At 41.9% G+C, this 27,449-nt stretch overlaps 1 protein-coding gene across 2 annotated transcripts in view; it reads right to left on the bottom strand.

Annotated features, from left to right (window-relative positions):
• PHLDB3 (pleckstrin homology like domain family B member 3) overlaps positions 1-27,449 on the bottom strand; it is a 647,234-nt gene that overhangs the window by 220,017 nt on the left and 399,768 nt on the right. For both annotated transcript variants that reach the window (XM_044080540.1, XM_044080538.1), the window contains exon 6: positions 11,399-11,554. In XM_044080540.1, coding sequence (XP_043936475.1) covers positions 11,399-11,554 — 156 coding nt within the window. The remainder of the gene's footprint in view (positions 1-11,398; positions 11,555-27,449) is intronic.

The following is a 27,449-nucleotide window of genomic DNA, read 5'->3' as shown; positions in this document are numbered from 1 at the left end:
AACGGCCTTCCCCTCTGCTCCAGTAGCAAATGCTACTAGCAATTGTTGAGATTTTCTTTGAAATTTAGTTCTGTCCAAGTAGAATCTAAGCTGTCTGTGCATGTCCAAGAAATGCAGAATCCATTCCCCTTTGTTCTGTGGATTGGGATAGAAGGTTGGCAAATGAATGGACTGATTAAGAGCCACATTGGAAACCACCTTGGGCATGAAGGATGGATTGGTCCTCAGACACCCTGTACGCGTGAAAGATGATGAAAGGCTCCATTGCCATAAGGGCCTGTAATTCAGATATCCTTCTAGCTGAAGTGATTGCTAAAAGGAAGGCCGTTTTCCAAGAAAGAAATTTTAAGTCTACAGTAGCAGCTGGCTCGAAAGGAGGTAGAGTGAGCTTCTCCAAAACAAAGTTAAGGTTCCAGGCAGGGGTGGGAGCTCTCCTGGGTGGTCTCAAGTTCATTGCCCCTCTGAGATACTGACTGAGCAGGGGATGAGAAAAGAGGGGTGGTTCTGTGTTGTAGTGAGCTGAAATAGCTGAAGCGTGGATTTTAATAGAGGTAAAAGACAGGCCCTTGTGAAGCATTGCAAAATCTGAGGTAAATTGGGCGCTGCTGTGCTCATCCCTAAAGATTGGTTCCAGGCACAGAATCTTTTCCATTTATCAGCATAAGATTTTCTAGTACTAGGTCTTCTCGCCTCCAAAATGACATCCATCACATGTTTGCTGAGGGATGCTAAGGGTGAATTTAAGTGATTAGCCAAGCTGCAAAGTTCAATGTTGGGAGCTGAAGGTGCAGAAGCAAGGAAGGTGTCTGAGGCAGGTGCCATGGAGATATTTATGAGACACTGCGCAGGAGTGGATACCAGTGTTGGCATGGCCAGTCTGGAGCAATCAAAATCATTCTTGGTTTGTCATGTTTGACTTTTAGCAGAATTCTGGATAGCAGAGGCAGAGGGTGAAAGGTGTAGACTGATATGTTTTTCCAGCAGAAGGACAGAGCAGCCACTTTTCAGGCTTTTTGTGGGGAGTCCTTGTGCAAAATTTGTCCAACTTGTAGTTCTGTGGGGAGGCAAATAGATCTATGTCTGAGCTCCCCCATTTGCTTGTCAATATGTTGAAAATCCGTGGTTCCAGTTTCCACTCGTGTAGGTCCATGAGATTTCTGCTTAGTCCATCTGCCAGTGTATTCAATTTTCCTGGCAGGAATTGAGCTTGTAGGTGCACTTGGTAGCTCAAGCCCGTGTTCCACAATGCCATGGCTAGTCTGCAGAGTGGGTAGGAATGTGTACTCCCTGCTTATGTACCACATAACCGTGGTGTTGTCCTTCTTTACCATTAGTTGTCCAGGAAGAATGTAGTCCTTGAAGGCTGTCAGAGCATTCTGTACAGCTAACATTCCTTTTTGATTGATATGTAGGTGCATTTGCTTTGGGTTCCATTTGCCCTGAATGCACTTCCCTGCCAGGTGAGCCCCCCATGCATAGACTGATGCATCTGTAGTTAGGGTTTGGGTGGCAGGGGGTAGTGTGAATGACAGTCCCTTGTTTTGGTGGCAGGCCTCTGCCCACCATAGGAACTCTAGGTGTAGGCAAGGTACGATAGGAATCATTGTTTCCAGGCTGTGACAATGTTGACTCCATAGACTTTTTAAGTGCCACTGAAGTTTCCTCATATGCAGTTTTGCATATGGAATTAGAAGAATGCAGGAGGCCATGAACTCCAAGGCTTGCAGTATTTGTCTTGCAGATAGCAGGGTTTTTGTGGCCACTTGTTTGAAGTAAGCTACCAAATGAATTTGCTTTTCTGGCGTGAGGAAAGCCATCTGGGCAGTTGTATTCAAGCTTGCACCCAGGAATGTAATCTGTTGAGAGGGTACCAGTTGTGATTTCTTTTCGTTTATGGTGTACCCCAGACAAGTTAGAACCCTTTTTACAAACCCCAGATGATTTAGAAGTGTGGCCTGGTTTTCTGCCTGAATTAGACAATCGTCTAGGTATGGATATATTTGAATATTTCTTTTCCTGCAAAATGCAACTATTGGAGCCAGGCACTTTGTGAATATCCTGGGTGCAGTAGACAAGCCAAAGGGTAGTGCAGAGAACTGATAATGCAAGTAGCCTGCTTTGAAGCGTAGGTATCTTCTGCAAGATTCCCTGATTGGGATATGTAGATAAGCTTCTTTTAAGTCTAGAGTTGCCAACCAGGCATATTTGCCTAGCATAGGAAGTAACTGGTGAAGAGTCAGCATTTTGGAATGTCCAGAAAGGTGTTTAGAGTAGACAGGTCTCAAATTGGACGCCATGATCCGTCTTTTCTGGGTACCAGGAAAAGCCTGAAATAGAAACCTTGTCCCTTTCCCTCTTAAGCATGGGGGCTATTTAACCGGTACCAGAAGAGGAAAGTACTTGTTTTTGAGCCTCTGCCCACTGATTTGGGTCAGGTCTAGCCACCTGTTTGGTGTTGGCAACGTGTGGAAATGAAATCTATATCCCTGGGACACTATATTTAAAACCCTTGTCCTGGGTTACGAGTTCCCAGTTTTTTGCATGAAGAGCAATCTTTCCCCCAAAGGGGCTGCTAAAAGGTAAGTGCTTGGTAATTTTAAAGGAAAGTCATTGAGACTGTTTACCATAGGGGGTGTCTTGTTATTTCCAGATTTGGAAGTGGAGGCCCCCCCATTGCTTAGTTCTGAGAGTCACCTGGGACTGAATCCTGGTGCTTTTGGTGTGTCTGGGTTTGGCTTGAGAGGATCTGGAAGGAGCTGGAAAGGACCAATTCTTAGCAGGCCAGTGCCTACTAAATATTGGAGGTTGCACTTGTATTAAATATTTTACAGTTAGCATAGATTTAGCTTTATCTTCCTTTTTTAGAACTTCTTCAGCCTTACTGTAAACAGACAGTCCTGATTTAAAGAAGCATCCAAAAATTTCGCTTTAACATGATCAGGCAGAGATTGCTCCTTAAGCCAAGCATGCCTTCTAAGCACAGACCCAGTAACAGCAGCCCTGCAAGAGGCCTCTAAGGAATCAAAACCACATTGCAAAGTATGTTTTCCAACTTGTTCAGCAGAATGCAATAAATCCTGTAAATCTTTATTTTCCACACAAGTCAGAAATTAACATCATTTTCTGTTTAAGCAGTCCAATAATATGCTGTTGATATTTTAACATATGAAATTGGCAGTTTAAAGCCCTGATTGCCAAGGTTGCAGAAGTATAAACCTTTTTACCCTATCTATCCAGCGCCCTGAAGTCTCTATCAGAAAGGGTAGGAATTTTAGTAGTAGAAGCCTTAATGCCCTTGGGTCCATGAGAAATGGTTTCTAAATCTGCAACAGGATTTTTGAAAAGGAACTTGTGGGACTCAGGAGCCCTGTAGTATCTTGTCAGGTTTACTAGGAGCTGGAGGCAGGGAATCAGGGCCACACTGGATTCCACAAACACATCAACAGTACAGGAGGTATAGCCAAAGGCCTATGCTGAGGTAGTAGAAGGAAATCCCTAAGCCTCTTTTTTGATTCAGAAAATTCCTGACTTTCGCAGTGGAAATGCTCCCTAAAGGTATGTAAAGGTTCCTCAAAAGAAAAATCCTCGGGGGGGAGCAGAGGGAATAGAATCCTCTGCATCAGAATCCTCATAAGTAGGTATGGCCAAATCCAGGCCATTAGAAGAATCAGAAGAAACAGAGTCCTGATAGAAGATTCATAGTCAAGCTCAGCCCTAGGCCTCTTAGAAGGGGGGGGGGCTGACTACACCTGATTAGAGTAGTAAGATCTTCAGCCATTTTGATAATTTGTTTTTTAGGCATAGGGGCCTGAACATGTGGCCTGGGCGTCGGTTTTTTAGACATAGATCGAGGGTTCCATAGGTGAAGCATCTTGCGGAATAACAAACTCCTAATGGGTCTCAGTAGAGGCCTGCGAGTCAGAAATAGCGGGTATCAGGGGCTGCGAAAGCACCTTACTGAGTACCGGCGAACTGGCGACTGGCTTAGAAGCGTCATTGGCAGTTTTGGACCTCGACGGCCTGTCTCTGTCTTTATCTTTGCGGGTTTTTTTTTTTGTAATTCCGGTAGTCGGATGGCTAACCAACATAATTTCTGGATAATTAAACAGAGAACCGAAATATTTAGAGGCAAAAATGTACCGACGACGGATAGTGCGCTGATTAAATAAAGCACAATACCGACAGCAAGGTACGTCGTGGTCAGGGCCTAGGCAAGGAATACAGTACAAATGAAAATCTTTATGAGCTATTTGCTTTCCACAAGTAATGCAATTATTAACTTTTACTGACATTGGTAAGGAGCAAGAAAAAGTTTCCCCTACTGAGTACTTAGCTTTAAGTTGAAGACTTCGGTTCTGAAACTCGAAAACAAAAATTTCAGGAGTCGGCCAACCGGCACTTGCGAACTGCTTCTGCTTCGGGCACCGCATGGCAAGAAAGACTGATGTAATGACGTCGACTGCATGTTTTATACCCCTGACGTCATGGAAGAAGGGACAGCAACCGACGCAGGACCCAAGACTTTGTTAATCAGGTCGACTGAGGGCAACCTGCCAGCAGATTACCCAAATGTAATGCAACAGTGAAACACAAAGAACATCACACTACACCAAAACACATTGGAATAAATCCATTTTACTGGCAATTTTCCTTAAAGTTAGGACACAAAAGTTAGGACTACTGAAACACAAAACTACTTTAAAATAAGAAATGATGAATACTGCTGAATGTGTTTAACAACAGCTTGAAAGTTACTTGAGATAACAAAGTACAAAATATGCTGGCATCATTTATAAGTAAAGGAAAAGATATTTATAGTCTGAATACGTAAAAAGTTCTACATCAAGAGCATCTACTGAATGAAAATGGAACTTTAAAACACATTAAAAACTCTTACACATACCGTTTGCTACATATCAGTAAAATCAGTCTCAAATTTTGGAATGGGGGGGGGTTGGCATAATGGTTAAGGTCTTTATCTCAGAGGCAAGAGGTAAAGGGTTTGATTAGGGTGGGAGGTTGGCATGGTGTTTAAGGTGCAGGGTTTGATTCTCAGATGGGGTAATTGGCTGGGCTTAGAATAGCCCACAAGGGCCATTAGCCTAGTACTAATTTATGAACGTATGAAAAAAGTACAGTTGTGTACACTTTCCATAAATGTAGATGTTCGAGTGTATTCACTGTTGCAGTCATTACATTTGGGTTATCTGCTTGCAGTAGCCCTCAATTGGCCTGATTAACAAAGTCTTGGGTTCTGCGTCGGTTGCTGTCTCTTCTTCCGTGACATTAGGTCGTCAGGGATATAAAACATGCAGCCAATGCCATTACATCAGTTTTTCTTGCCCCAGATGTCACGTGCCCCCCAATGGGAAGCAAATAAATATACCTCCAACAAAAAAGCAAGTACACCAAAAAGCTTTTAAGCATAGTAGAGGTACAGCCAAAAGAAGTCAGGGGGCTGGAGGGAGGGTAACCAGGACTGCAACAGTGAATACATTCGAACATCTCCTAAGTGTACACAACTGTACTATGTTCTTCGTGTTTCACTGTTGCAGTCATTACACTTGGGTAGATTCCCAAAGCTAAGGTTGGGAAGAGGAATTTAAATAGCAATAGGACCAGCTATAAGGCCTTGCAAGACTGCAGTGGCAAAGCCAGCTCTGGATTTAGAGAAAATTGGTAAATGATAATGCTTGGTGAAAGTATGTACAGAACTCCAGGCAGCAGCTTCTAGGATGTCTTTTCCATTTTGCAGCATAAGATTATCTAGTACTAGGTCTCCTTGCCTCTAAAATGATATCCATCACTGGTTTACTGAGGGATGGTAAAGGAGAGATTAGGTAATTAGCCAGGCTGCTAGGTTCAGTGTTTGAAGCTGAGGGTGCAGAATCTGGTTCTCCTGCTGATACAACAGGGAAGGAGTCTGAGGCAGGTGCCATTGGGCCAACCATGACACACTGCGCAAGAGGGGGTACACCAGTGTTGGTGTGGCTAGTCTGGTGCAATCAAAATCGTGCTTGGCTTGTCCTGTTTGATCTTTAGTAGTACTTTGGAGAGCAGAGGCAGAGGAGGAAAGGCATAAACTGATAGGTTTTCCAGCTGAAGGACAGAGCATCCACTTTCCAAGCTTGTTTGTGAGGAATCTTTGTGCAAGATTTGTCCAATTGATAGTTCTGGGGGGAGGCAAACAGGTCTATATCTGGGCTCACCCATTTGCTTGTCAACATGTTGAAAATCCTTGGTTCCAGTTTCCACTCATGTGGGTCCATGAGGTTTCTGCTTAGTCTGTCTGTCAGTGTATTTAGTTTTCCTGGCAGGAATTGAGCTTGTAAATTCACTTGGTAGCTCAAGGCTGTGCTCCACAATGCCATGGCTAGTCTGCAGAGGGGGTAAGAATGTGTACCCCCTGCTTATGTACCACATAACAATGGTGTTGTCCGTCTTTACCATTAGTTGTCCTGGAAGAATGTGGTCCTTGAAGGCTGTCAGAGCATTCTGTACAGCTAACATTTCTTTTTTATTGATATGCAGGTGCATTTGACTTGGGTTCCATTTGCCCTGAATGCACTTCCCTGCCAGATGAGTCCCCTATGCATAGTCTGATGCGTCTGTTGTTAGGGTTTGGAAGGCAGGAGGTAGCGTGAATGGTAGTCCCTGTTTTGGTGGCAGGCCTCTGCCCACCAAAGGAATTCTAGGCGTAGGCAATGTGTGATAGGAATCATTGCTTCTAGATCCTGAGAATGTTGACACCATAGGCTTTTTAGATACCATTGTAGTTTCCTCATATGCAGTCTTGCATATGGAATTAGAAGAATGCAGGAGGCCATGAACCCCAAGGCTTGCAGTATTTGCCTTGCAGATAGCAGGGCTTTTGTGGCCACTTGTTTGAAGTAGGTTGTCAAATGAATCCGTTTCTCTGGCGTGCGGAAAGCCATCTGGGAAGTTGTATGCAAGCTTGCTCCCAGGAATATAACTTGTTGACAGGGTACCAGGTGTGATTTATTTTCATTTACGGTGTACCCCAGACAAGTCAGCACTCTTTGTACAAAGGCCAGAGTTTTCAAATGCATGTCCTAGCTTTTTGCCTGAATTAGACAATCGTCCAGGTATGGGTATATTTGAATATTTCTTTGCCTGCAAAATGCAATGACTGGAGCTAGGCACTTTGTGAATACCATAGGCACAGTAGATAAGCCAAAGGGCAGTGCAGAGAACGGATAGCGCATGTAGCCTGCTTTGAAGCGTAGGTATATTCTGCAAGATTCCCTGATAGGGATGTGCAGGTATGCTTCTTTCAAATCTAATGTTGCCAACCAAGCATCTTTGCCTAGCATAGGAAGCAACTGTTGAAGAGTCAGCATCTTGAATTTTGGAATCACCAAAAAGGTGTTTAGAGTAGAAAGGTCCAGGATAGGACACCATGAATGGTCTTTTCTGGGTACCAGGAAAAATCTCGAATAGAAACCTTGTCCCTTTTCCTCTTCTGGTACCAACTGAATAGCCCCCCATGTTTAAGAGAGAAAGTACTTGCTTTTGGGCCTCTGCCCACTGATTTGGGGGTAGATCTGGCCACCCGCTTGGTGTTGGCAACATGTGGAAGTGAAATCTGTATCCTTGGAACACTACATTTTAAGACCCATTTGTCCTGGGTAATGAGCTCCTAGTTTTTGGCCTGCAGACCAATCTTTCCGCCTAAAGGAGCATTCAGTTGAGAAGTGCTTGGAAATTTTAAAAGCAAGTCATTGAGACCGTTTTCCGTAGGGGGAGTCTTACTACTCTCAGATTTGGATGCAGAAGCCCCCCACTGATTAGTCTTGTTCGTACCCTGTGACTGAAACCTGGGGTTTCTGCTGTGTCTGGGTTTGGATTGAGAAGACCTGGAAGGGGCCGGAAAGGACCACTTCTTAGAGGGCCAATGCATACTAAATCTTGGAGGCTGAACTTGTAAGAAATATTTAACAGTTTGCATAGATTTAGCTTCATCTTCCATCTTTTTAAGAACTTCCTCAGCTTTGTTGCCAAACAGTTGGTCCTGATTTAAGGGAGCATCCAACAGTTTAGCTTTAACATGATCAGGCAAAGATTGCTCCTTAAGCCAACCATGCATTCTGAGTACAGAGCCAGTGACAGCAGCCCTGCAAGAGGCCTCTAAAAAATCAAATCCACATTGCAAAGTATGTTTTCCAACTTGTTCAGCAGAATGCATTAAATCCTGTAATTCTTTGTTTTCAGCACAGTCAGGAATCAACATAATTTTCTGTTTAAGCAATCTAATAACATGTTGTTGATACTTTAACATATGAAACTGACAGTTTAAGGCCTTAACGGCCAAGGTTGCAGAAGTGCAAACCTTCCTACCCCATCTACCAGCGCCAAGGAGTGTCTATCAGAAGGGGTAGGATTTTTAGTAGTAGAAGCCTTAATGCCCTTGGGTCCCTGTGAAATAGTCTCTGGATCTGCAACAGGATTTTTAACAAGGAACTTGTGAGAATCAGGGACCCTGTAATATCGATCATGTTTTCTGGGAGCAGGAGGCAAAGAATCAGGGGCCAAACTAGATTCCGAAAAGGCATCCTCAACAATGGCTAGTAGAGGCCTATGCTGAGGTAGGAGTAAGAAATCCCTAAGCCTCTTTTTCGAATCAGAAAAATCCTGGCTTTCCCAGTGAAAATGCTCCCTTAAAGTGTGCAAGCTTTCACCAAAAGAAAAATCCTCTGGAGGGGAAGCAGCGGGAATAGAGTCCTCTGCATCAGAATCCTCATAAGTAGATAAGGGCAAATCCAGATCATCAGAAAAATCAGAATCCCAGTCAGAGGATTCATAAACAAATTCAGTCCTAGGTCTCTTAAAAGGGGTGGGGGTGGGGGGTTGGCTTCCCCTGACTAGAGTTATAAGATCTTCAGCCATTCTTATCATTTGTTTTTTAGGCATAGAGGCCTGTGCATGCGGCCTGGGCGTCAGTTTCTTAGGCATGATTCAAGGTTTAGGTCTTAAAGAAGGAGGACGCATCAGTTTAATATGCAAGTCCGTAGGCCTGAATACACCCTCAGAAGCCGGTGCCTGCACAACGGCTCCGGACCCATCCAAGGTAGAGACATCCACAGGTTCCACAGTTGAAGCATCTCATGGCATATCGGACTCCGAATGGGTATCAGTAGAGGCCTGCGAATCAGAAGTAGCAGGTATCCAGGGCTGCAAAAGTGCCTCACTGAGTACCAGCGACCTGACGACTGGTTTAGGAGAAGTGTCGTCAGCAGCTTTGAACCTAGGTGGCCTGTCTCTTTCTTTACTTTTGTGTTTTTTTGGAATACCAGTAGTTGAATGGCTAACCGATGACATTTCTGGATAATTGAACCAAGAACCAAAATATTTAGAAGCGAAAATATGCCGATGACAGATTGTGCATTGATTAAATAAGGCACAAAACCGACAGCAAGGTACGTCGTGGTCAGGGCCTAGGCAAGGAATACAGTACGAATTAAAATCTTTGTGAGGTATTTGCTTTCCACAAGAAATACAATTACTAACTTTTACTGAAAACGGTAAGGAGCAAGAAAAAGGTTTCCCCAACGGGGTACTTAGCTTTAGTTGAAGACTTCAGTTCTGAAACTCGAAAACGAAAATTTCAGGAGTCGGCCGACTGGCACTTGCAAACTGCTTCTGCTTCGGGCACTGCACAGCAAGAAAGACTGATGTAATGGCATTGGCTGCATGTTTTATACCCGATGACCTGACGTCACGGAAGAAGAGACAGCAACCGACGCAAGACCCAAGACTTTGTTAATCAGGCCGGATGAGGGCTACTGCAAGCAGATAACCCAAATGTAATGACTGCAACAGTGAAACACGAAGAACATCTCCACTGTAACGGCCCAAAATGTGTGCTGGTTATAGCCCTTTCTGTTTAAGCTTGAGAGGAATAATAGGATTCATAAGGAAATGCTATGACTGTAATACACAGTTACCAATAATAAAACATTATTCTTGGGATCAGCTCTTCATACACTGTCCTCAGTGACTGAAAGGTTATGCACATACAAAGTGTAATACAGCTATTATTCACATATATTAAGTATCCAAGCAATTACCATTCAGGCGCATTATTTCATTATTCATCACTGCTTACTGAAAATGGTTTGTTGGTTTTGGGTGAATTCAAAACTGTATAGCCCCCAGCACTGTAAAACCAAGGACAAAGGAATGCCTGTTGAATTCTTGAGCACAACTAGAGAAATGCAGAACTGAGTGTGAATGAGGGGACATACACTAAGCACAAGGCTGATGTACCTCATTGTATTCTCCACTACTCCAAGCACGGTGATCTCAGAGTCTTAAAAGATAATTTACCAGTATACAAAAACTGTTCATAAGAAATAATACAGATTTACATTTTTTTTTTCTGGAGTATTGGAAATTGCTCTATTAGGTCTTGCACTTCAGACAGCTGGCTGGATCAACTAGGCCAGAACTACATTGTCCTGTGAGACAAACATGGTGAACTGCATAATGCCCCATTTACAGATGGCTAGATCTGCAGCTGAGTGTATCATCCAGCCCAAAAAACAGAACACAATGGGCACTAGAGGGTGAAGTTTCTACAGCTGAGCTGTTACACTGGTAGGAGCTACATGAGAGGTGAAGTAGATGAAGCTATCCCACACGTGGCAGCATAATGTGGGGCACATACAATCAATGAATGTCAACACTCCTGGGGCTTTTATTCCCTGCCCAGGGTCTACCTCCCTTTTAGTTGAAAAATCATCTTCCCCAGCCACAAATATGATGTCCCATTTCCCTTGCTGTTACCCTTAACTGCAGCAACATACTCAAGTGCCCGTTAACGATTTTTTTTTCCTGCAGCAGGGCACCACAATGTGAGGGGGTAAAAATAAGACTTACCAAGGAAAAGGTAAAAGACAGAAATAAGTGTTGGTGGTGGTGATAAGAACTGGATCAAACAAAATAAGTGAAATGCAGTTGGCCTGAGTGATAATCAAGTAGTAATCTGGCTCCATACTACCAGTTAACTAACAGCTCACACAGTGACTGCTAAATAAGTAATCTAGTCCAAACAACAAATGCCAACCAATCCCTCTATGGCAAGGCAAAAGAAGAGAAAGCTCTGCTAAACAAAGCTTCGCACCAACAATATGCAGTAGCCAACAGCATGAAATGACTTAAACAGTAGAACAGTCAAGAGCAGCAGGACTGGAGCCCTCAAGGAAATCAAATTAAAAACAGAACAAAAGAAAATTAAGCCCCTTTTAGATTGCTATCTTGTCTCAGTAAATTATAAAGCCTATACAGGTAAGACATTAAAAAAGGCAGGCAGTAGAGTAAGTCTGTATTGCAGTAAGTGATGTACACTCATCTAAAAACAGCAATACTACTTTTGTACCTTCCTCCTACTGCAGCTAGCCTGATGCTCGTGCATTTCCCTCATGATTTGCTGGTGGGTGGTCTCTCTCTCCTCCTCCAAGCTGCTCTCCTTCTCCAGCTGCTGGAACTCGAGGTCATCAAAAGCTTTTAGTGCTGCCTCAAGTGCATCTGACTCCTAAAATAAGAAAACAGGAATGAAGTTCAACTCAGTTGGAAACTGCATCAGCAAGATTTAACTACTACACACTTGGGCAGCAATTTTCTATTTATACTTCTGTTTACAGTTTATGGAGTCCTTTGAAAATGGCAGGTTGAAAAGTAGTTTTATGCACCTTAGATAACCTTACATCTGTACCATAATAAATCTACAGTGTTTCTTGAGCAAGGTTGTGATCACTAATTTCTAAATCATGCTGTAAGCCAAGCCTTCTAAAGAGGACTGCCAAACTGACCTACAAGTATAAGGTAAAATACAGTTCAAACAGTTACTAAGGTATTAACATGCATTTATTGAAGGCAAGTGCGTTGCATCACAGTTTTGATTGCACAAAGGATGCATTTATGAACAAGTACTGGAATGTACAAAAAGTACATATGTGTTAAGTAAACTTGCTATAAGTAGATGTTCGAGCAATCACTGCTGCAGTAGCTTTAGGGTTGGAGTGTATAGACTACCAAGGTCAAACGCTGATGACCTAGAGGAATTCATACATTTCTTGCACGAAGCACAGAAAAATAGTGGCTAGGGACTTAAATTTACCAGAAACAGACTAGAATAACATTGATTCCTTCACAGTGTATGCTCAAGAACAATTGCTTCGGATTGTATATATAAAAAAAAAAATTCCAGGGAAAAGAATATGCTAGACAGTGTTCCTAAATAATATTAATGCTACTTCATGTCAAATTGTACCACTGATAATGTGCACTGATCATGGGGTTATAAATGTTAATCTGTTGCCTGATAATTCTGCAAAACTGACAGCTAAACAATGCACAGGTTAACAACAGATTATATGGAAGCAAAACAGTCACTATGTAAAACTAATTGAAGTGATGCATTCAGTGGAAAAAACCTGCAGAAGGAATGTGGAAAGTTTTGGAACAGAAATTGAATACAAAAAAAAATAAATAAAAAATGTTTAACATCAGGATGTAGGCACACAATGTTAGGAGGATATAGTTTCATCAGAACAAGATTTTGATTAAGGTGAAAGACAATAAATAAATAAATACATAAATGGAAAAGGGGTTGACCTACAACTTTGAAAACTGAAATAAGCTGGGCAGACAAATTAAACATAGCATGAGACAAGATCAAGAAAAAATTGAAGAAAATGTACAGAAAGATATTAAGCATCATATGAAACCATTTTAAAGATACAAAAGATGCTGAAGGAGTAAAGACATACAAACTGATAAATGGTGTGTGTAGATTCTAAAATGTATTCTCAAGACACAACACAGATTATATATGTATTTACAAAATCTTATGCAAAGGAGTATGGTTCCGTAAAGGGGGGGGGGGGGGGTAAATTGTCCTGGTGACATCCAGATAACCTCAGATATGGAAATCACATTAGATTATATCAAAAAAGAACTATGCAAACTGGATCTAAACACAGCAAAGGGAGGAAACAGAACTAGTAATAATGACTGGAGAACACATTATTAAGAACTTACAGTACCATTATATCTATTACTTACTTTCTCATATAAACATGGGAAGATTCTTCAAGATTGGAGATATGCACTTGTTAACCTGTCTTTAAGGAAAAGTGGAGTATTACAAACCCAGAGTCATAAAGTCTCTTAAGTTTGCTTTCAAGTTGTGGACAAATAATAGAGAAGGTAATACTGGATAAGTTATTGTCAGAATTGGAAAGTTGAGAATTAGAACCATATATCAGCATGTGTATGCTGAACATAGTTCTATTACCACTTGTAACACGCTGTTCTACAACAATATAATAACAGCTATGAAAGAAAAATTGTGCTTTGATGTAATTTATGTAGATTTAACTTCAGCATTTGACAGGGCCATATACAAAACACTGATCAATAAATTATGAAAACTAGGTATTGATGAACTCTTGATAAGATAGATAGCTGCATAGCTTACAAACAGGACAAGGCAAGTATCATACAGCAATTGGACAGGTAAAATTCAAGGTTACAGTCAGTGTATCTGACAGGGCTCTGTCCTAGGCCCATAATTGTTTAGATTGTATCTTTCAGATCTATTTTTTTTCCATTGGATATCTTCTACAGTCTGTAAGTAGATGACTTGAAATTGGGTAAGTTAATTATATGTGTTACAGATGGGGAATGTCTGCAAAAGAACTTGAGTAAACTGACAATTATTGCACAGGGAAATAATATGCTGATTAATGTACCAAAAACTAAGCATATGAGATTTGGGAGACATAAATTGAAATATGAATATTTAATACAGCACACAGTTATTGAAACTGTAGACTCATTTAAGGACATAGGGATATGGGTAGACTCAGTTTTGAGTTTTTCTAATCATATTAACCAATTGGTTAATGGTAGTTATATAATAATTGGTTGTAGAAGATTTATAAAGTCTAGGAAATCATAAATTATGAATTCATCATTTGTTGGTTACATTAGACCAAAACTTGAGTATGGAATAACAATATGTAAACCTTATAAGAAAACAAGCATGAGTAAACTAGAAAGAGTACGGCGGAAATGCACCAAGGGCATTCATGGATGTGAAAAGGGGGGGGGGATAAATTGTCCTGGTGACATCCAGATAACCTCAGATATGGAAATCACATTAGATTATATCAAAAAAGAACTATACAAACTGGATCTAAACACAGCAAAGGGAGGAAACAGAACTAGTAATAATGACTGGAGAACACATTATTAAGAACTTACAGTACCATTATATCTATTACTTACTTTCTCATATAAACATGGGAAGATTCTTCAAGATTGGAGATATGCACTTGTTAACCTGTCTTTAAGGAAAAGTGGAGTATTACAAACCCAGAGTCATAAAGTCTCTTAAGTTTGCTTTCAAGTTGTGGACAAATAATAGAGAAGGTAATACTGGATAAGTTATTGTCAGAATTGGAAAGTTGAGAATTAGAACCATATATCAGCATGTGTATGCTGAACATAGTTCTATTACCACTTGTAACACGCTGTTCTACAACAATATAATAACAGCTATGAAAGAAAAATTGTGCTTTGATGTCATTTATGTAGATTTAACTTCAGCATTTGACAGGGCCATATACAAAACACTGATCAATAAATTAGGAAAACTAGGTATTGATGAACTTGATAAGATAGATAGCTGCATAGCTTACAAACAGGACAAGGCAAGTATCATACAGCAATTGGACAGGTAAAATTCAAGGTTACAGTCAGTGTATCTGACAGGGCTCTGTCCTAGGCCCATAATTGTTTAGATTGCATCTTTCAGATCTATTTTTTTTCCATTGGATATCTTCTACAGTCTGTAAGTAGATGACTTGAAATTGGGTAGGTTAATTATATGTGTTACAGATGGGGAATGTCTGCAAAAGAACTTGAGTAAACTGACAATTATTGCACAGGGAAATAATACGCTGATTAATGTATCAAAAACTAAGCATATGAGATTTGGGAGACATAAATTGAAATATGAATATTTAATACAGCACACAGTTATTGAAACTGTAGACTCATTTAAGGACATAGGGATATGGGTAGACTCAGTTTTGAGTTTTTCTAATCATATTAACCAATTGGTTAATGGTAGTTATATAATAATTGGTTGTAGAAGATTTATAAAGTCTAAGAAATCATAAATTATGAATTCATCATTTGTTGGTTACATTAGACCAAAACTTGAGTATGGAATAACAATATGTAAACCTTATAAGAAAACAAGCATGAGTAAACTGGAAAGAGTACGGCGGAAATGCACCAAGGGCATTCATGGATGTGAAAATTTAAGATACTACGAAAGACTTAAATATCTATAAGGGACACTGTTCAAGTTCAAATATTTAAGAGAAGAACTTATTCAGGTATACATGGTACTAGAGATGACTACCTTTGGGAATGTTTGATGATTCTCTGGTACTTTTTAATAACCCCAGGCAACCTATGTAGAAGATTCTATAGGAATGCAAAGTTTACCAATTGGTTCTCTGAGGGAGCAGCTAATGTATAGACTACCAATTACATTAAAGCATGCACTAGTTTAGATATTTTAAGAACAGCCTGGAAACTAACTATGGGAGCAACTGTTTTGCTATATTGGCAGGCTAGAAGGACATTAATGCTCATGCTTGAAATATCTCTATCTATATATGCATGTAGATGGGTTATATCCTGCCCAGCATAAAACAAGCCAGCTAGCTTCCAAAGCTTCACAGAACCTTCCATACACCCAGACTGTCAGTCACCTCGAGCTGAGGTGACTATAGACAGGTTTGGGTACCAAGTCCTTCAGAACTTTCATGCCAACAAACAGAAAGAGGCTGAGCCCTGAAAGGGCAAAGCTAGGAATCACAAAAAAATAAATGTCCACACCCTGGCAAAAAAAAAAAAAAGTACAACAATGAACAAGGGAGGTGGAGGGAAGGAGAGGCTACTGCATTAGTGACCACTCGAACATATACTGTTATGGTAAGTTTACTTAAACACATGTACCATGCTCATCATATTTGTCATGGTTGCAGTAGCCTTAAGTATATGGGTAGACTACCCTAGCTTACTGCATTTGGGAAGTGGAAGTTGAAGGGTCCAGAAGCCCATATGCAGAACTGCCCTAGAAAAAGCATAGACCTAGAGAAGGAATCCAGTTTGTAATGCCTTGTAAATGTATGTACAATGGATGAAGCTGCTGCTTCTAGAATAATTATATGGCTTTTTGGAAAGGGTTACATTCTACATGAAGCCAAGGCCTTAGTAGAGTGGGTCTCAACCCTGCCCGAAATAGTTTTGTTGTGGTGAGTAAAACAAAAGGCCTGAGACAACAATTTCAAAACCGTATGTTTTGAATGTGTTGTCCCTTCTTACCTTACATTCACAAGAAATGACCAACTGATCAAAAGAACTGAAAAACTTAGTTTTGTCAAGATACTACTGGAATTGTCTGTGGACATCCAAAGTATGGAGTATCCTCTCCCCCTTCTTTTCAGGTTCAGGAAAGAAAATGGGGTGAAGTATAGTTTGGCTTAAAGTAAACTCAAGATACCATTTTAAACATAAAAGACAGATTAGCTCTCAAAAAAACTCTGTTTCTGTGGAAATGACTCCCCATAAGAGCCTGCAGCTCAGATACTCTTCTTGCAGAGGTCAGAGCAATCAGTTAACAGTTTTCCACATTAAGAACTTCAAGTCAGCCAGACAAGCAAGTGTCAGATAAAATTAAGATCCCACGGAGGGACCACCAGTTTTTTCCCGAAGGCCTCTTATGCAAAACCCCTTTCAAAAAACATTTTGAAAGGAGAATGCATTGAAATAGGAGGATCCATGGGCAAACATGATGAAATGGCATATAAATGAACCTTGATGAAGGAGTAAGAAAGGCCATAGGATAGTACCTCACTCAAATATTGTGAGACCAGAGGAAAATTAGCCCTGAACGGGTGCTGGTTATGTTGTTGGCACCAACTGGAAAACCTTTTTCATTTGGTAATATATTACTTTCTAGTACAATGCTTTGTCTCCATTAGCACCTGCTGCAAGTTTTCAGTAAAAGGGTGCTAAAGGGAATTGAGACCCCATCATCCAGACAGTCAACTGAAGTCGATTCAGGTCAGGTTGTAACACCCTGATCTTGTGCAAGTAGATTCCTTTTGTGAAGAAGCCTTTGGTAATTGCCCCTGGCCATTTCCAAAAGAAGGGAGAACTACTGTTGCCAGAGGCAAAATGAGTCACAGGCTTTCTTGCATGGAGTACTGGAGCAGAATCTTGCCAGCTGATTGCTACTTCTTGCAAATGGATTAAATCTTCAAAGTCCCCCAATCTAGTTTCCATTCATGAACATCTGCTATTGACGTGCTCAGAATGTAAACTGCCTGTAGAGTGAGACTGTGCTGTAAAGCTATATCCTGAGCTAACATGGCTAATCTACAAAGTGGGTATGATCATATTCTCCCTTACTTGTCGATGTAATATATAACTATGACATTGTCTGTAACAGCTTGTAGTAGTCCGGGTTTCAAAGATGGTTCAGAAAGTTAAGTGCCTTAATTGCTTTCATCTGACCTTGGTGTCCCACACACCTTGCACTTTTATTGCTCCTGAAATCGCTCTACAAGCAAAGTCCAAGCAGTCAGTGGTGACTGACTACTTTGGAGCAAGGAAGGAAAAGGGGAGACCTGGAGTTAGGGACATTTGCTGTCCGCACCAATTGATTTCTGTCTGACATTCCCTAGCACTTTTTCTTAACAGACAAAAAGATGTTGGTTGTGGGACCAATGAGACGTCAAATATCACAGTATCTTTCTCCTGTGAAGTCTTGCCAGGGGTATCATGAAAATCATTGATGACACAATACCCAGTAATCCCGAGGTATTCCCCTCACAGTGACAGAAGTCTAACTGGAAAACCTTAGGAACAGATGTACATACAGATCTATTTTTTCCTGTGGAGGAAAAGTGAAAAGCTCTTTGAACAGAGATGTCTAGTTGACACCGCAGGAACACAATCCTGTGTGAAGGAATCAAAAAGGATATTTAAAAGTTCTCTTGGAATCTGAGTTTGTCTAAGAGATATCTTACCCAAATGAAAAATTTCTGACACTTTAAGAGAGACTCTGCAAAGATGAGCAATTCATCTAAACATGGAAAATGTGGATACCCTATAGTCTGCAATGAGCTATAAATGGAGGTAGACAGCTTATGAACTTTCTTGGTGCAATAACTGGTAAGGTCATCCAGACACACAAAACTTTAAGAAATGCCTTAAGTCTGGATGAATAGGGATACGATAAGCACTGTTACAGGAAACACGAATGAGGAAGAGGTACATGTTAAGTGACATCATTTTGAACTTATGCACCATCACACGCATGTTTAGGAAAGAAAGATTCAGAACTATTCTCCAAGCATTTTATTTGTTTTGCACTAAAAACATTCCTGAATAAAAACCTTTCCCAACCTGGGAAAGAGGAACTGGTTCTATCACTCCCTGGGACAGCGTGTGTTGAAGGACAGGGGAATATAAGAGAATCTGGTCTGGTAGACAAGAAATTACTCTGAAAAGAAGGATTTCCTCCCACTGCCACATGTAACCTTGATACATGATCTTCAGAATCTGTTTGTCTGAAACTATCTTATGTCAAAGAAAAAAGGTGAGATTCAGACTTTCCAGAAGGGAAAAAGGACTGCCAAGTTGTGTGGGTGGGGGTGGGAGGTGGGGGCAAGGTCCCTCAAACAGTCACTCTGACTTTTTGGAAAGTCCTTGGTTAAGGAGGATGTCCTGAATTTTTGGACCCCACCATTTTTTCTTAAATGTCTGTTTACAAACATTTGTTGAGACTTTTTTTTCCCCAAAACTGGATGAGGGGTTACAGAATCCCTAAGAAAATTTGTATCAACTTGACGCTTTTCATCACACTTGATAACCAGTGCAGCAGATAAGTCAAATCCATGGAAGAGGTATCTGTCACAAAAGGAGCTACTGCAGGCCCAGCTATCTGGAATTTTGTAAATAATTATATGTCATTTGTGAATATTAACATGACTTATACAGAAGTGTGACAGATGGAGATATTGCCAGCACAGCTGTCTGGAATTTTGTAAATGGCTGTGTGTCATTTGTGAATGTCAACATGATTCATATGCTTAAGTTACAAATGTATTAGAACTGTATGTCATATCGTATAGACATGAGTGCTGAAGAGATTTTTTTTTTATATACACTATTATATAACAGTTTAACAGGGGAGACAAACACAGGAGATTAACTTGCAAAACTTGAGAAGAATGGCTGAGGTTAAGTTACTTTATGGCTGGGCCATAAAATATATTATCTCTCATTTTCAGTGCAGTAACAGACCCAATATCTACAAGTAGAAGTTTTTTTTGTCTTGTCTTTACATGTGGAGGAATGTAAATTGTTTTACGACTTTTACCATTTGCCTAAGATGTAACAGAAGTCTTTGTTTGTGTCTTTGCACAGGGAGATGCTAAATGCCAGCAATTTCTAGCAATGGGGGGTTTTCACCTGGGATAGTCAGATGATAAAAGTAATGTCATCCTGCAAGTATCCCAGCACAATATTTGAGGTATTAATTTAAGAACTCAGAGAGAGAGAGAGACAGGGCATTTTGTATTTTGTCTTTAACCTGGCAGCATCAGCTGGGTAAACACACTAATTACATCTGTCTTGTTTGCTCTGTAAGTTAACTTGGGTAAAGTAATTTCTTTTAGATATAGTTAGGAATACAGTAAAGATTAGTTAAGATGTTTTCTGCATTTATTTGAGACTATCCTGCAATGTTGTTTTAAATATTTCCTGTGATTTTGAACTCTAAAGTTACTGTGATGATTTACTGGATATTTTCTTGTTCTTTTATTATTTATTATTAAATATATTTAAACCTATATTACTGGCTGACATTTGTGAGACATACTTAAGCTCTTAGAGTTGTGGCATATCTATCTGGTGACACTGTGCAGGCCACTCCTAATAGTTTTGCTCTTGGTCAAACTACAATTTGGATTAACAGTAACGTTGCACAGTAGGACTGGACAACCTTTGCTAAAGGCCTTAACGTAGTTGATAAGGAGTGAGTGGTGGCAAGTGAAACTACCGTATAGTCTGGGCAGAAGGGGGCATAGCTAGTAAATCTGTGCCAGCCTTTCCTAGGTGTGTGTGTGTGTGTGTGTGTGTGTGTGTGTGTGTGTGTGTGTGTGTGTGTGTGTGTGTGTGTGTGTGTGTGTGTGTGTGTGTCAGCTACCTGGGCAGGGACACAAAGCACTGGTTGGACAGAGGGTGCTGGAGTTTTTGGCTTGGTCACTCAGCTGAGATCTCAACTCTATAGCTGTGCCAGTGGGGAGTCTTACTGGGCATCTGGAGAAAAAGGGAGAAACCAGCCCCAGACTGGCTGTGGTGTATGTGTGCTCTTACGAGAAATTGTACTTTACTGCATCTGTGTGCTTGTCATCCTCCCAGTGTGTACACCATCCCCCACTGTTGCCAGTGTTGAGGATTGAGGCTCCTTGATTACTGAGCCAGTGCTAGGGTGTCACATGTTAACTGGTTGGCAGTAGTGGGATGTCCACATATTAGAATTCCGTGCTGTGGATACTGAATTCCTGTAGCCTGTAAACAAGTGGTGACTAATGAAGGTGTTTGTACTCTCAATCAGCCACACAGTGAACATTCAGGAGTTTCATATCACAATTGTTTTATTTTTTTTTTGTTAGTCAGTCTTGGAGAGCAGGCAAGGATGTCAGCAAATGAGTACTGCAAGCTGACAAGGAGCCAATTGGCTGAGATGTGCCAGGCTAAAGGACTGGTGCATGCCAACCTGACTAAAGCAGAAATGACTGCAGCCTTGGGCACAGCTGCATCACAGACCAGCAATCAGGAGGACTACCAGACTGGCCTTGGAGATGTACAGCTCTCAGAAAATGGACAGTTCAACCTTTCGACAGAGGACTTAAAGATCCATCTGGTGATAGAGTGATGAATTGGAGGCCAAACATTTGGAAATAGAAGCAGCAGAGAGAATGACACATCTGGAGGCTGAGAAAAATGTGAAACTGTGATGTCTGGAAGCTGAGGAGAATGAGGGGCAGAGGCAACATGAAAAGGAGATGCTGACTCTTTGCCAGGGTCATGGAAGTAATGGGGAAGGGAGTAACCAAATCCCAGAAGCAACAAAGGTCAGTAAATTTCTTCCACAATTTACAAAAGGGGATAATTTTGATAGTTCAACTCATATGTTTGAAAGAGTATGTAAAAAATATGTTGACCAAGGGCTCTGGGTACAGTTCCTGACCCCCTTACTCATAGGTTCATAGGTAGGTACTAGGCTATCTGCCCGAAGGCATTTATAAGCCTAGCTGGAATATGTTGGCTTTCGCCGCCCCCTTAGATTAGTTCCCTGTGCCTCTGTCCAGCACAGCCTTTGAAGTGATCCCTAGGATAAACTTTCTGTTTCCCATCCACTCGTCAAGGTTTATCCTGAAGAGTGTTAGTGAGGAGCTCTGCCTAATGTAGATTGGAATCTTGTTCCAGAGCATGGGAAGTCTCTGGGACAGGTACCTATCCCTCCAGCGCGTCCTATTTATTGTTGTTGTGAGGTTTAGAGCCCTAGAGCGTGTGGCTCGAGGGGATATGGTTTTCTTTAGGTGGCAAAACTGTAACTGCTATTTCTAAACTGTCTGATACTGGTTGCTTAAATTATAAAACTGTCAAAAATGGTCTGTTAGAGTGCTTTAAGTTAACAGCTGAAGCTTACAGGAAAGTTTCATGAGCATAGACGCAAGGCAGATGAAAGTGTGTGTGAATACATTGCTGAGTTAAGCACTTATTTTACTAGATGGGTGAGTGGGTGTCAGGTGACCAATTCTGAAGGGCTGGCAGACCTTTTGGTGAGGGAACAAGCCCTTAGCACTCTGCCTGAAGACATGACAATCTGGTTAGCAGACAGGCAATGCAATACTGCAGATGAGTTGGGGAAGAAGGGAGACCTATACCTATCTAGCAGGGCATGACTGCAGAGGAAAGGGATACCCAGTGTTGTTCATGGGTCTAAGTGAACCCATGGTGGGCAGCCTAAACAGCCCCAAAAGAATCCACCAGTAGCAAGGGAAGCCACTAGTCCAGGTACATGTCCAGAACCAAGGGTTAAATGTTTGAAATGCAACCAGTGGGGGCATGTAGCATATAGATACCCACGGAGGCAAGGTGGGGAAAAAAGGTTGGACAGCCAGTAAGTGGGAATGATGGAATGCCAGCAGTAAACTGTCTGCAGGCAAGGGTAGCAAACTACCACAAGAGGTTACATCCTATCTTAGTGGATGGGAAAGAGGTCACTGCTAAGACAGGCACAGCCTCTGACCTAACCACTTTGAAGGCCTGCAATGGTTAAAGAGGAGCACTACTTACTTGGGCAGTCAACTCCTTTCAGAGCTTTAGGAGGGACCCTATTACAAACACCTCTGGCTATGTAGGGTGGAAATGGAAGCCAGCAAGTTGGTGTGCTTGAGGATATCTCTGCAGATGTCCTAATAGGGAATGATTTTGATAATGCAGTACCTTGTGTGCATGCAGTGACACATAGTTAGCATTGGAGACAAGCATATGGGTCTGGCAGCCTGGCGGGGGGGGGGGGGCCCAGACAGACCACAGACTTGAAGCCAGGACTGATTGTGGTGGCTACGTCTGGGTAGGGAGCTACCCTGTGGCAATGAGACTGAAAGTGAGCCACAGCTGCTTGTGGGTACTGATGTTCCCTTGGACAGACTGACTGCAAGGGCAGAGGTGAGCAGTAGTACCCAGGCTGACAGGGAGGCACCGTTGTCAGAGGATGCCAGACGTCCTGTGGGAGGGGAGCTGGGAAGGGTTACAAAGAGAGATGAGATAGGCTCAGCTCTCAGATCCTACATTACAAGGCCTGAGGGGAGGTAGCTAGTGAGGCACCTGATTTTCAAGGGTAGGGGAAATCTGTATACTGGGACAAATGTTTACAGTACAGAGAGTGGACCCTTGAGGGAAGGCTAGAGGGTGAGAAAATACAGCAGTTGGTAGTGCCCAGAGCCTACTGTCCGACACTTCTAGCCATCGCTCAAGGCATTCTCTTTGCAGGTAATATGGGCATGAAGCATACAAAGACGCATATTATGCAGAACTTTTACTGACTTGGGATGTCCAGAAATCTAACAGGGTAATACAAGACCTGTAAGCAGTGCCAAAAAGTAGGCAAGGTAGGAGACAAGGGGAAAGCTACTTTGATGCCTTTGCCTGTGACTGAAGAGCTGTTGCAGAGGGTAGCTATGGATATTGTGGGGCCTCAGAGTACCACAAGTTCCACATGGAAGAAGTATATATCCTAGTGGTAATAGATTATGCTACCAGATACCATGAACCAGTGGCATTGTCCTCCATTGAGGCAGAAAAGGTGGCAAATGCTTTGTTAGAGATTTTCAGCAGGGTAGGTTTACCAAAAGAAATACTGACTGATAGAGGTGTCAGTTTCATGTCAGACCTGCTGGCTCGTCTGTGAGGCACTGTAGGTTGAAGCAACTAAAGACCACCCCCTACCATCCCCAAACTAATGGTCTTTTGCGAGGCTAAACTCTACACTCAAGACCATGCTACAGGCATTTGCAGACCAATTTAAGGAGGAATGGGACAAATATTTGCCCCATCTGTTTGCTTACAGGGAGGTGTCCCAGAAATCTACAGGATTTTCACCCTTTGAGATACTGTAGGGGCATAAAGTGAGGGGACCTCTAGATTTGATTTGAGATGAATGGGAGGGTAAGTGTGAATCCCACAAGGAGTCTTTTGTGGCATATGTCCTAAACCTCAGGACAAGGCTCAGGAAACTCATGTGCTTGGCCCAGGAGAACCTGGCAGAAGTCCAACAGCAGAAAAAGGTCTGGTATGACAGAAATGCTTGAGCTAGAGAGTATGCTGTAGGGCAGCAGGTAATGATTCTCATCCCTGTCAGACACAACAAGCTGAAGGCAACTTGGGAGGGACCCTTCAAAGTGGTACAGAAGGTCAGTGATTTTAACTACATGGTAGAACTGCTAGGCAAGAAGCAGGGGCACAAACTGCACCATGTTAACATGATGAAACCTTACCATGATAGAGAGGCCCTTGTGCTGAGTATTTGCAGTGGATGGCAGAAGGAGTCTGAAGGGGATCTGGTGACTGATCTCCTCAGCGAGGCTCAGACTGACACCTCAGTGGAAGTGGTAGCAATGTCCCAGAAGCTATCACCTACCCAGGTTCAAGAAATCCGAGCAGTGTTACAGGAGTTCGGGGACATGTTCACTGGGAAACCAGGGTGCACCCACCTGGTGCAGCACCATGTGGATACAGGACCCCAAAGGGCTATTAAGCAGGCCCCTTATACGGTGCCTGAGAGAGTCAGACTCTTGAGGAGGAGATACAAGAAATGTTGGAACTAGGAGTAAACCGGGAGTCCAGCAGTCCCTGGGCCTCCCCAGTGGTGCTGGTCCCAAAGAAGGATGGCAGCACCAGGTTCTGTGCGGACTACAGGAAATTAAACAGTCAGAGTCAGATGCTTACCCCATGCCTAGGTCAGATGAAGCCCTACAGCAGATGGGTGGGGCTAAGTATCTTACCACTACTGATCTTACCAAGGGCTATTGGCAAGTGCCCTTCACTCCCAACGCTAGAGAGAGAGGTCAGCCTTTTTGACTAATTTCGGCTTGGATGAGTTCAAGAAGATGCCCTTTGGGATGAAAAATACCCCAGCGACTTTCCAGAGCCTGGTAAATTGTATCCTAGCAGGAGATTTTGCCCTTGCTTAATTGGATGATACTGCCAACTGCAGCCATTCCTGGCAAGAGCACCTTCAGCATGTCAAGGAGGTTCTGAGCAGACTACAGAAGGCAGGGTTGACCATTAAGCCCAGTTAAGTGTCAGGTGGGTATGGCAGAGGTCTCCTACCTGAGACAGAGTGGGAAGTGGTAAGATCAGCCCAAAACCCGCCAAAGTGGAGGCCATTCAGGCATGGCTTGCCCCGGTTACCAAAAAGCAGGTGAGAGCATTCTTAGGGACAGCAGGGTATTACAGAAAGTCTGTCCCCAATTTTAGTACCATAGGTGATCCCCTCACAGACCTGACAAGGAAAAACAAGCCAGATAAGTTAGTGTGGACCTCAGCATGTAAGCAGGCATTGGAGAAGCATAAAGGAGCTTTGGTAGAACCCCTTTTGTCAGCCAGTCCAGATTACAATAAAGAATTTGTTGTGCAGGTGGATGCTTCAAACCGTGGGGTGGGGGCTGTACTCAGTCATGTTTCCTCAAAGGGAGAAGAGCACCCAATGGTATATATCAGTCGTAGGCGCCAACCTAGGGAAGAATGCTATGCAGCTGTAGAAAAGGAATGTCTAGCCACAGTGTGGGCACTGGAGAAACTTCAGCCTTATCTGTATGGAAGGAAAGTCACTACAGTTACAGATCACAATCCCTTAACATGACTAAATCGAGCCAGTAAGTAAAATGCCAAGTTACTAATGTGGAGCCTAGGGTTTGCAGGCATATATGACAGTGTAGCACCGCAGTGGGGTTAGTAATGCCAATACAGATGGGCTCTCAAGACAGGGTATGGGGTAGTGTATTTCCAGACAGGCTCAACCCACTCAAGTATTGCTTCTGAAGGGTCACTTGAAAAACTAGCTTGAGTTTTCGGGAGGGGGGGTGTCACAAAAGGAACTACTGCTAGCCCAGCTATCTGGAATTTTGTAAATAATTATGTCATTTGTGAATATTAATATGATTTATACAGAAGTGTGACAGACGGCGATATTGACACTACAGCTGTCTGGAATGTTGTATGTGCCATTTGTGAATGTCAACATGATTCATATGCTTGTCTTACAAATGTATTAGAACTGTATGTCATACTGTATAGATGTGTGCTGAAGAGATTTTATTTTTATATATACACTATGGTAGCATTGTCGCCTCACAGTAAGACGCTGACCGGTTCGACTTTCAGCTACAGCGTCTTCTGCATGGAGACATGCGTGAATGGGCATACATTAGTTGAAGGTTGTGTGTTAGGGCTGGCAACTCAGCACGTAAAAATCAACAACTGCCAATCATTACCGGACCGGAGTTCCACTGTGGCGACCCCTAACTGGGAAAAGCCGAAAGACACAACAACAACAACTATTGTAACTGTTTAACAGGGAGACTGAAACACAGGAGATTAAGTTGCAAAACTTCAGAAGAATGGTTGAGGTTAAGTTACTTTATGGCTTTGCCATAAACAAAAGATTTTAGTTTCAGTGCACTAACAGACATGTCTGGAACTAGACCTTTTTTTTGTCTTGTCTTTACATTTTGAGGAATGTAAATTGTTTTACGAATTTTACCATTTGCCTGAGATGTAAGAGAAGCCCTTGTTTATGTGTTTTCACAGTGAGATACTAAATGCTGGCAGTTTCTAGCAATGGGGGCTTTCAGATGGGATAGTCAGATGACAAAAGTGATGTCATCCTGCAAGTATCTCAGCAGCAATATTTGAGATATCAATTTAGAAACGGAGAGAGAGAGACAGGGAATTTTGTATTTGACCTGGCAGCATCAGCTGGGAAAATACACACATCTGTCTTGCTTGCTCTGTAAGTAAGTTAACTAGGGAATATAGTAAAGATTAGTTTAGATGTTTCTGTATTTGAGACTGTCCTGCAATGTTGTTTTAAATATTTCCTGTGATTTTGAACTCTGAAGTTACTGTGATGATTTACTGAGTATTTTCTTGTTCTTTTATTATTTATTATTAAGCACATTTAAACCCATCTCTGTTGCTGATATTTGTGAGACATATTTAAAGGGACAATCCCAGTGTCTAAAATTCGGGTCTAATGACAATTAACTAAACTAACTCCCACTTCAGCTACGTCACTCACATTCCCACCCACAGTCTCCTTTTTCCTCCATTTCTTCAATTTCAGTCTTCTTTTTGCTCCCAGTGTCAACAGTTGTTTGGTTTTGTGTTCTGTGACACTGGAATTGGATCTTTGTTCCAGTCTCTTCACAAGAAATAAGTGTATACTTTCTGTTGCAAGCACAACTTACAATCATTCTGAAAAAAACCCACATATTTTAATGTAACGAGCACTTGCATTTAAAAGCACAAACTGCTTGCTACATTACGTTTTTTTTAGAATGATCATTCATTGTGCTTCTTTTACGTACTTTCTTTTAATGTCACTGTGTAAAGACCGGTTTGAGTTTCAGCTTTGATATCCTTCAGAAGCTCCAAGCTAATACTAATCTTGTTTTCCAGCACTCTTCTAAGTTTATAAGAACAATATTTAAAAGTCTACCCCAATGTTTGGTAATTTGTCTCTCATCATCTCAGATTTTGTA

Source organism: Protopterus annectens, chromosome 8.part0 (genome assembly GCF_019279795.1).
Source record: "Protopterus annectens isolate FY-2018-M chromosome 8.part0, PAN1.0, whole genome shotgun sequence".
NCBI lineage: Eukaryota > Metazoa > Chordata > Ceratodontiformes > Protopteridae > Protopterus > Protopterus annectens.
This window is presented reverse-complemented; position numbering and strand designations above follow the sequence as displayed.